General features: G+C 29.3%; 1 protein-coding gene across 1 annotated transcript in view; it reads right to left on the reverse strand.

Moving 5' to 3' along the window:
* qless (decaprenyl diphosphate synthase subunit 1 qless) overlaps positions 1–10,861 on the reverse strand; it is a gene marked incomplete in the record, with an annotated part of 229,671 nt that overhangs the window by 73,328 nt on the left and 145,482 nt on the right. The window contains 1 exon segment of the mRNA XM_067048657.1: positions 10,615–10,756. Within this exon segment, the coding sequence (XP_066904758.1) occupies positions 10,615–10,756 (142 nt within the window).

Raw genomic sequence — 10,861 nt, forward strand, 5'->3', positions numbered from 1 at the left:
AACAACAGTATTCTGTTATATACAAACGTTTTCAAACATATGCATAGCTATGGAGTCTTACCGACTCAGATTTTCTTGTGAGTGCACCATTGCTACTATAATTTAATTGCTTATGTATTTTAAATGAAATTATGAGTACAAAAAATTATTTTCAGGAATAAATGAGTCTTATAAAGATATATTTTTACCCCCAATATAAGAACTGAAGAACTCAAAAATGACAGTTTCGGGAATAAGATTTTTTATTGGTGTTTACCAGTGCCTGAAGCGTAAATTTGGTCTAGCCAAAAACAATTAGTACATATCCTTTGGCTTATCCTTATCTAAGTCACTCATTAATAATTTATAGCTATTTGTGCAGCTTCTTTAAACTCATACCTTGAGTTAAAACTAAAAATAATATTGCTCTCATAATTTCAGAATCTGTAAATATAGTTATAAATTATTGTGAGTGGCTGAGAAACCAAGAAATAAGTACATGTAGTTATTTTTTTAGTATTTTTTTTTATATCTACTTCTGCGTGGCACTGGCAAACACCAATAAAACATCTTATTCCCGAAATTGTCACTTACGAGTTCTTCTGAATTAAAACGATAGACAAACAGGAATACGACGATAATTATACATTTCAATATATTTATTTTATTCTCTATTAAATATATTTTTATTTTGTGAACCTGACCACATCTCGAAACTGCTTTTATTCATCTTTTATTATTTTCCTCTGCACTTGGTGGTTAAATGGATTAGAATTAAGATCTCTCAATATGTATCGCTTGTTAGCTAAAGTAAAAAAACAAGCAATTATTTTAAATAAATTAATAAGGTTTAAAATATCGTCTAATAATATGCATAAAATAAAAAAGAAAAGTGTATAAGATTTAGTATAAAATAATTCATACTAAATCACTTTTTATTTAGATTGAATATCGTATTGAAATAAAATAATCCCATAAATGTATTCCAGTGATATAAAAATCGTTGAAGAAAGTAATTTCTCCTTTCCTGGACTCTTATAGCATCAGTCGATGGATATAGAAAAATGCGGTAGTGTCTCGGGCCGACAGCCATGCCAACTGGCACGGAAAATCTTTTGAGTGTTAAAGTCGATAAAATAGGCTTTAATATGTGCTTTATTGGAACCCTTTTGTTATTTTATTAGGATATAGTCTGGAAACAATTTCCTATGTGTGCTAACGTACTTTCGAGAAATGATTAAATTACATATTTTATTTCGGATTATAGGTCGATTCTCGTAATAACGAGAGATATTTATCCTTGAAGAATTCCTTACAGCTTTCCATGATCTTCTTCATTCTGATTTTAATCCTTCATTTGATAATTGATAACGAAGCTCTTCAGAAGGTTTCTGATCTGCGTTACCCAATTATACGGTTGTTCCTGTCCAGGTCCAGTAGCTTTAAAAAACATTTTTTCACAAAGCGAGTACAACCCATCTTAAGTATAAATAATAGAAATGTCCTAATGTCATCCAAATAGTGCGATATCCGGATTATAATTTGGTTTGATCTAGCCGGTAATCTCAGAATCCTCTGCGTACAAGAATAACGACAGCGTTTGGCTTGAAATACAAACATGACTTTATGGTCTATATGACATTTCTCAGATTTTCAGTATTTTTTATCTTGAAGAATAGTGATTGCTAGTATGGAATATTAACGTATTAATTACAGAAGGAATGTGTTATGAAATATATTTAGTTATGGCTAAATGGAAGATGGGAGATGATACTTTAATGTTGCTAAAAACCTTCTTTACGTGTTGAGTATTGACATATCCTAAACTCTTTCAATAGTAAAACTAAAAAGTGTAGTGTGAGCCACGCCTCCGGAGCTCAGGTTTATGTTGAGGTTAATGAGAAGGTCCGCTATTTTAATCTAAACTGAAACAGAAGGCAGTCGGTGATTAGCTCTTAGTCCTCAGCCCTTAGTTCATCATAAGGCCTTCCCTTTTTGGCTTCACATTATCTTAAAACTGATCCCTTCCAATGTACTCCAACTTAACGCTGGATGTAACAAAAAGACATTTGATCGAATCAAGAACGGTTAAGAACATAAAAAAATATTAAGGTTTCTATCCTCTCTGTTATTTTAATAGCAGTTTGATAGTACATGAAATCATGTCAATGCTCAGACATGAGCGCTCCGCGATACATCCTCAGAACATAGCACGACAGCAATGATAAGATATTTCAATACATACAATTTATTTATCTATTTATTATATTTTTATTGTGTAAACTTGAACCTGTTTAAATAAAGGAGAACTCGAAACTGATTTTATCGACCTTTTACAATTTTTCCAGCTAAATTTTTTCAGGTTAAATGTATAAGAAATTGATGGAAGATCGCTGATTGATGGTGTGTAATAATTAATAATAATAAAAGGAAGATTGACCGGGTGCGGTAAAAAAAAAACTCAAAAAGTCGTAATGCTATTCATTATGAGCCATCTTTTCGCCCCACATTGCAGGGCTTAAAAAAGAAACAAACACTTCAATGGGGTAAAATTATATGAACAATGTCAATTAAGAATTTTAAAAAACTTGTACAAAACGAAAATAATTGTAAAAATACAGAGATAAAAGAGATAGAAAAAGGAAATAAGAGTAAAATTAAGCATAAAGAAAGATAATGAACAAGACAGGAAGCGTACCAGTCAGATGGTAAGCAACCAAGGAAATGAGGTGACAGTTAAGAGTTGATGGTTAAAAAGAATTATAAGAAATTAAGTTCTATAAATATGTATCGTTTGTGAGCTATACATATGTACACAAATACATTCCTCGAATAACATTACATAATAACAAACAAATACACAGCACAGAATACACATTGACACAATTCCTTACAGAACATGGTAACACAAAATATTACTTGAAACGATTTAATATTATGACGACTGACAAGTGTGACGAAGATGGACAAGTGCACAATTTCAAACATATACTTTATGAATGTAAACTACATGACCGACAAAGAGCTCAGCTAATACAAGATGTAATATTGAAACAAGGCCTGAACCAGAACACATACTTTTTACTAAACTTAAGACAGACTTGCTAAAATTCATAAAACAAATTGATTTTGACCAGCTGAGTAATTATAGAAGGGCAATCTAAAACCTCTTGTTTGTCTTTGGTATATTTCTTTTTTATCTTTACTACTTTTTTGTTTTTATCCTTCTTTTGTATGTAGTATGCCTTTCATGGCATGGAACATGTATAAAAGAAATAAACTATCTCTTTATGGGGTTACCATTAAGTATATAAATTAGTAAATAAATAAGTATATCGCTAAACATGTTAATCCGCGAAATGCTCGCTTTGCCATTTCCCAACTGTTTGGTTACGCCGCGCGCTCTTCCCGCCTTTAATACATCTCTTCCTTGCGACCTTCTAGCCTTCCATCTCACCATTAGACTTACACAACCACAATATCTTTATCGAATTTCATCACGACTGTATCCTGCATTCGAGGTCTTCTTCGAGCCTTGCTACATGCCAAAAAGGGGAGGGAAATCATTAGGGGTTGGAGTGCCTAATAATTACGTACTCAACGGTTTGTGTACTGCTCATTAACGATGACTCTCGTGGCCATGAGAAAATAAACAGCATTCATGTTTCCTGTTTTGAAGATTGTTAGTTTTTGTATGATAACAGTAAATGGGCGTATCATCATTTTATTGCACTTTGGAAATCTTTGAAGGACAAGAATTCGAAAAATATTTTTAAAACCGTGGAGTATTTACCATAGGCCATAAAAAATAAAAGATTTTATAATTTTTTTATAATAATTATATAGAAAATGAAAAACTATATATAGTTATTTAGCACTTTATTAATTTTTAAACATAAATATTCCATTTTATAAAACATAGATATAACGATTACAAGTAAACATTAAGATATAAATGAAATATAAGGTGAATTCATCTTTATTGAAGTTCGGCTAATTGCAAATTTCAATTAATAAGAACATTTATCTGTTGAAACTTCTAAATGTTTACTTGTCAGTCACTAATTCATTTTAATAAAATATACTTAATTTTTTTTTCGATATGAATTGCTTGACTTAGTAACAAACAATATAATAAAATAGAAAGACTCAGATTGAGAGTAGATTTATTCAGTAAATTTGTGAACAAAAGTATCTAACAAGGCAATACAAGTATTGGAATTAATACAAGTTCTAAAATCAATAAATATAGGTAATACAAAAATAAATTTATTTTTCAAGATTTTATCAATTATATTTATTTAAAATAATTTATTTGGAATATCGTTTTATTAATTTAATACTGACTTTCAGTCACCATTCATGTGCCTTTATTTATTTATTTTTTTTGTAATAGATGTAATTTATAGATTACAAGAAAATATACTGTTGACTGAATTAAAATCAAATCAAGGAACAAAGATATTTTGTTTTATTTAGTTGAGCTAATTAAAAAAATATTAGGATTTCAAGGAAGGTTGCTTGAAATCCGAAATTTTAGAATAAATCGATACGCAGTCACGCGATCATAAAATCCATTTTTTTTTCATTTTTAGAACCCCCGAAATGTTATGAATGGACCCTAATTGAGCTATTGAGGGTAGCGACCGCTAAATTAGCTCCCAGTTTTTTTAGGAGAATTAATTCTGACAACTATTTAGCATTTAGTATGTCCTTAGTTAACTAAATATTAGTTAGCTAATACCCAACTCTGCCTCTAGGTTAGTCAAAATCTACAAACCTTTATAATTAAATAATTATATCTACCAGTAGATGAATATAGGTGTTACACACTTAATCCAACTTAATTATTAATTTCTCGATCATTTTAATTGTAGTTGATCATTTAATGAAGATACAATATGGAGCCAGGATGGAGAAGAAAGAAATATGTAATATTTAAAGTATCTGAAGTTCTGCCAGGTTTTTGCTTGGGTTCATGTCAATACTGTTCAACTTAGTTCGTGAGATGGAAATAAGAAGAACACCTCTCATTCAAAGGTACTTAAATCCTCCGAAATCTCTGGAAGCCAAGGATGTACAATGCCGTGCTAAAGCTGATCTGATATATATTTACTAGATATGGTTACTAGGAGATATGTCCTAGTCGAAATCCTTGAAAGCAAAAACAAGATATTTGAACGGGAAATCCTCAGCACAATTACCGGAGTAATCCATCAGGACACCTCAACACAACAATGAATGCCACCACAGTTGGCAAGAGACCACGTGGGAGGTAGGAAACTGAAAAGCAGTTGTCCAAGACAGACAGGCATTGACAAGGCTGGTTCAGGCGGCCAAAGATCTACAAGTTTTGTGGAGCCAATAAAAAAAATAAATAAATAAAGATTCATATAAAATTAAAATGTATACATTGTTGTCGAATGAAGTACTTCAATACTGTGAAATACAGAATTTTAAAAATCCTTTCTTAACCACCAACTTTCTTTATAAGGAAGTATAGGTAATAGTCTATTGAACATTATTACTCAATAATTACTGAAAAAACTGCTCTCTTTTATAAGATTTTTTTTGAAGTTCAGCGGAGAAACTCAGAGCTTTATGAGTTAAGACACGTTAAATCGCTTCATAGAGATTAACATACTAGAATAGCATAGGTATGCAGCCTTTATTAATTTTTTTCTGTAATCAAAATAATAACTCTGAGAATACAAGTACAAAAAATAAATATGGTAAAAAAGCAATTATGGGAAAGTGTCGAGTAACCCTTCAGCAATATTAATAATTAACGTAAAGCGATGAAGGCCGTTTCTCCATTCACCGAGGAGATTAAGAAGGACCAAATCACCAAGAAAATATAAAATATTAGAACGTTTACTTTTAGATAAGTAATATGATATTAAAAAAATTACGGAGTGAAGATTCAAGGTTGTTAAAGATCATGAAATAAATTGAGTGATTAGATTAATTATAATAATTGTTCTCAAAAGTGGCAGATTTTTTTCCAATACAGTTATAAAAAAAATTATATTTAAATAAAGGAGCGTTTACTATAACTGAGATTTAATTGAAACTTTCAAATAAATAAAAAATTGAAAGGATACAATTAAAGTAGTTTACCTCCACACAGAGAAGAAATTATTACACCACTCACTTACACCATATGGTTTATCAGAGTTAAACACAAGATGTAATTTTTTAAATATATATATTCCTACATAGTATTAAATTTTTGTGGATAACACCAATAATAGTAATCAGTGAAACAATTTCCACATACCTAGCAACTTTGTTTAACTACTCCTTAATTTTTGGTTCACAAAAAACAAAACTTTTAAGAGACCATAATCGTTAAATAGAACCATATCAAGCATAAGTGAGGTACCGAATAACCGGTGGTAAAAAGAAAATAACAACATATAGAAACTTATTATGAATATGAATTATACATTATAATTAAATCATGTAACTAATGCCTATTTTTAAAAATATTTTTTTATTCCTGATTAACTACTACGAAGCCTATTTTAATCTATATGTTGAGTTAAATTATTCCTATGTTGTTATTTATAAAAAACGTTTTTATTAATTTTTACAACGTTTTGGGGACTTTATCTCCATCATCAGGTTATTTAATCCCTGAAATTACACTATTTCATCATTAGCCTAATTAAACTTTAAACTATTAACTTTCTTGAAAGCAATTAAAATGATCTAACAATTTAATCTTGGTATTAGCATCAACCATTTCGTATTATTTTTATTTCAACTTTGATAACGATTGGTTAACACAATTTAACGATTTATTATTAGTAAATATTACATTTCATCTCTATTCGTAGCATTATCCTATATTATACAGCATTTATTATGAAAAAATGGTATTTTCGCTTTATTATAATTAATTATATAAAATGAATTTCATTGTATTTGAATCAACAAATGTTTTAATAAGTTTATTGAAATTATATTAGAGTACCCTAATAAATTTAACTACATCATATATCAAGTTTTATATTGAATTTTAATTTTTACTAAATATATGGAGGTAAAATAAATATTTAATTAATACTCCTTCATACACTCTGGAATAAACAGCTCTTCAGCATAACCGATAATTTCTCGGGACTAAGACAGATAGAAGGGGTTCCACTGTACAAACAGCTATAAAAAAATTTCAAAATCTAATCCAGCAGGCGCGTTGGCATACCATTCCGCAGAACACACTATCTGTGATTCATGATCTCGATGGCTAACAACTAGGCGAAAAAAGAAAAAAATACATTCATCTTTTTACAATACTCAGTTCATTCTAAGGATTATATCTCTATATATAACAATGTCCAGGAAATAAAAATACTCTTAAAACTTCTTCTATCCTTTTATTATGAATTTGACGACGTTTCGGACTCAACGTCCATTTTCAAATCAATATCTAAAATCACCATTATTTTATATAAACAATTTTTTAAATAACAATTTTTTTTTAAATTAAAAATATATTACTATAATTGAGATTGTTCATAATTATATGTTGAATTTTAGGTATTGATTTGAAAATAGACGGTGAGTCCGAAACCTAATCAAATTGATAATAAAAGTATGGCAGAAGTTTTAAGAGTATTTTTATAATATATTACATAGTTTATATTTATAAAAGTATTTCATATTTTTACGTTAATTATGAAACTATAGACCATCTGGTATTTCAAGGTTAGATCGATATGAGTGGAAAATAGAATGCTCTGACGTCGACCTGGATTCTTTATCACAACATTACTATTGTATTTCAAGATTTTCGGAAAAAAACTTAGTGGATTCTTAATGTTTTATTATACATAGAACACGTTACCTGAATCAGAAGATCCAGTCGAAGAAAACAAAAATAATTTTCGACTATTTATTTACTGCTAACGTTTCCACCCACAATGCGTAAAGTTTGAGGTAATAAAAGACATCCATATAAACGAACAATCAAATATCAAAGCAGTAAGAAAATTGAAGATGAATACAAAAAATATATTAGCTAACACAATAATGAGTAATGGACGAATAAAACAATATATATTACCAAGCAGACCTGTTAATCAACTAAGAAGATATATTAACTAGTATAGTTATAATTAATGAACTGATGAATTAAAAATATTGGGGCTGTAGTAATTGTCACCCCTTAGAATGATAAGTAATGAAATCAAATTAGTGTATAAGTAGTGAGTAGAAGTAAGTAAGTATTGAAAACAAATTAACTAAAAAAAATATTGATAGAAATAAAAAGAGCACAGCATACATGTCAATCCATGTATTTATTAACAGCAAAATAAATTAACAAAGATACAATTTTTTTATACAACTTTTTCTAACAATATTAATTGTAAATATTAATAAATATATATAATTGGAAGTATAATTTCAAATAATGAAGAAAATGGTCAGGGTTACGGTGAAAAGAGAAACAAAAATAGTTAAAAACTATTTATTTTCCAACGTTTCGCCCCTCTTTGTAGGGCTCCATCAGGACTGTTCAAGTTGATAGCTTTGGCGACTTTATCCCACTATTTACAGGATTAACTATAAACCGTAAATTATTAAAAATTTAGTTCATTACCGTATTTCTAAAAAGAAATATTACATTCTTCCTACAACACCTGAACTAATACCGCGTATACCGCGAAGGTATACAGACTATCATAACAATTATACTAGATGGAATATTATTTCATCAGGAGGAAGAATCGTATCAATAATTATAATTATTATAATATTATGAAAATCATTTCTGAATGAACATTATTATTTAGAGAAAGTATAACATCAAGAATCGAATGATTACAAAACACTCCTTCCGCTGAACATTCATATAATGAGATATCTATAACAACATCAATTTTCTAATATGTCTGATTAGTGCAATGAATTTAAGCTTCATGAATAAAGATAATAATTTCAATACATTTTTTGAGGTTAAAAACTTCTCTTTCAGCCATGTTTTTTAGTATATGACATGACTTTCTTAGTGAAATTAAAAGTTTGACAAAAATGAGGTTTATTAAGGTAAATGTCCCATATTCATTAGTAGTACCGAATCGTTGTATAACAAAAAAGAAAATATAAAATAAAACATTAAATAAATAGTAACATGAGGAAATATTATAAGCCAAGAAACGTCGCTAAAGCTATCAACTTGAAAAGCGCTGATGAAGCTCTACTAAGTGGGGCGAAACGACGGAAAATAAATAGATGTTAACTATTTATGTTTCTCTTTCGATTGCAACCCTGACCATCTTCTTCATTATTTAAAGATATTATAATTACATTTTATACTTCCACCTTTATATCTGTTCTATTTACATGTCACTTTTATGATATTACATTATCGGTATCAACTTTGAATATTTTTATTTATCCTTGATGACTTGCATTGTTGGGCGAAAGGTTGTTAATCAATAATAGTTTAAAATTGTTTTCTTTTTCTTGACCGCCAGCCCTGACCATCTTCTAATAAAGTAGTTTTTCAGAAAGTTCTTGACTCCTAAACTATTGATATTCTTCGCAATTATGATTGTGTAGAAAAAGGGAAATATGGAAAGGCTTATAATTTATAAAATATCATTAAACTAGTTTCAACCAAGGTTGAGGGTTAGTAAAAAGTATGGTATGGAAAAGGTGACTAGAGTCATATCAAGTATTTTGTAATCTTAATTCAGGTTTTCTAGACCTACTTTTTACTAGTTTTTTTTTTTAATAAGCTGCTCAGTAATTTAATCCTGCTCAGTAATTTAATCCTACTCAGCTAAAATCAATAATTTAGAATCGAAAATTCCTTTCAAGGAAGAGTTAGTTCCTGAACAAAGTATTCAGAGAGTTTCACATTCCAGCACACCCGAGTCCGCAACACGGATGTAATCTAACACTGTTGAGTAAAAAGACTACATCACCCATCGCAACAACATATCATATGTCAAGACACCAAATGACATTTTACGTCACTTTGAGTATAAATAGAAAGAAACAACCAGGCAGGGAAACGGACTTGTGTATCCTTCGAGGAACTATGTTTAATTTAAAATTATTATTAAAATTGATAAAGGAAAAATTATTGTTAATAATAAGAGATGTTTGTTAAAATCTGAATTAATAATGAAATCGAGACCTTTGTTTCCAGAATCCAGCCAAATTCAGTGAAAATAATAAATAATCAATTAATTTATTGTAGAACTAATGGCAGGGTAAGGACTCTGCAGTGTGTTAATTTAAATCATAATTTTGAAGTTGAATTCTGAAAAGTTAAAAAAATTAAAAAGAATTCCTTTCGAGTTCATAGAATCCATAAACAAGGTTGTGTATTTAGAAATGAAACAGAGAAGACACATTGGGAACGACATTTAAACATACCTGTGCACAATGAATAGGACGAATTATATTCTTTCTACAGTCGTATTTATGTAAAATATATTTATTGCAAACCTGTGGAATCAATTTAGGTCTTTGGATATGGCCTAGTTCATTACAATATAAAAGTTATTTGACTCGTTTGTAAAGCAAGTTGGAACATAAATAGAACAGTTAAATATAAACAGTTCAACTTGGACTAAAAAAAAAATTAACTAGGTCAACATATTTTTAAAATCTAACCTTTTTTTGATTCCAGAGAGCGTTGACGCTGGGTTTACCCCGCCTGAAGTCTGATTGGTCGATCACATCGTCGTGTACCAGAGAGGCTGAGTGAATCATTTCGGTAATCATCGCCATTTGTACCTGCTTCGGCAGAATCCCACTATAAAAGAATACAAAAGTAATTAATGTGTGCATAAAATACCAATTCTTAAAATATAATAATAATGAAAAATACAATATAAGAAATACATATAATTCGCAGGGA

Source organism: Halyomorpha halys, unplaced genomic scaffold (assembly GCF_000696795.3).
Source record: "Halyomorpha halys isolate HHAL.00 unplaced genomic scaffold, Hhal_1.1 Scaffold20.1, whole genome shotgun sequence".
Classification (NCBI taxonomy): Eukaryota; Metazoa; Arthropoda; class Insecta; order Hemiptera; family Pentatomidae; genus Halyomorpha; species Halyomorpha halys.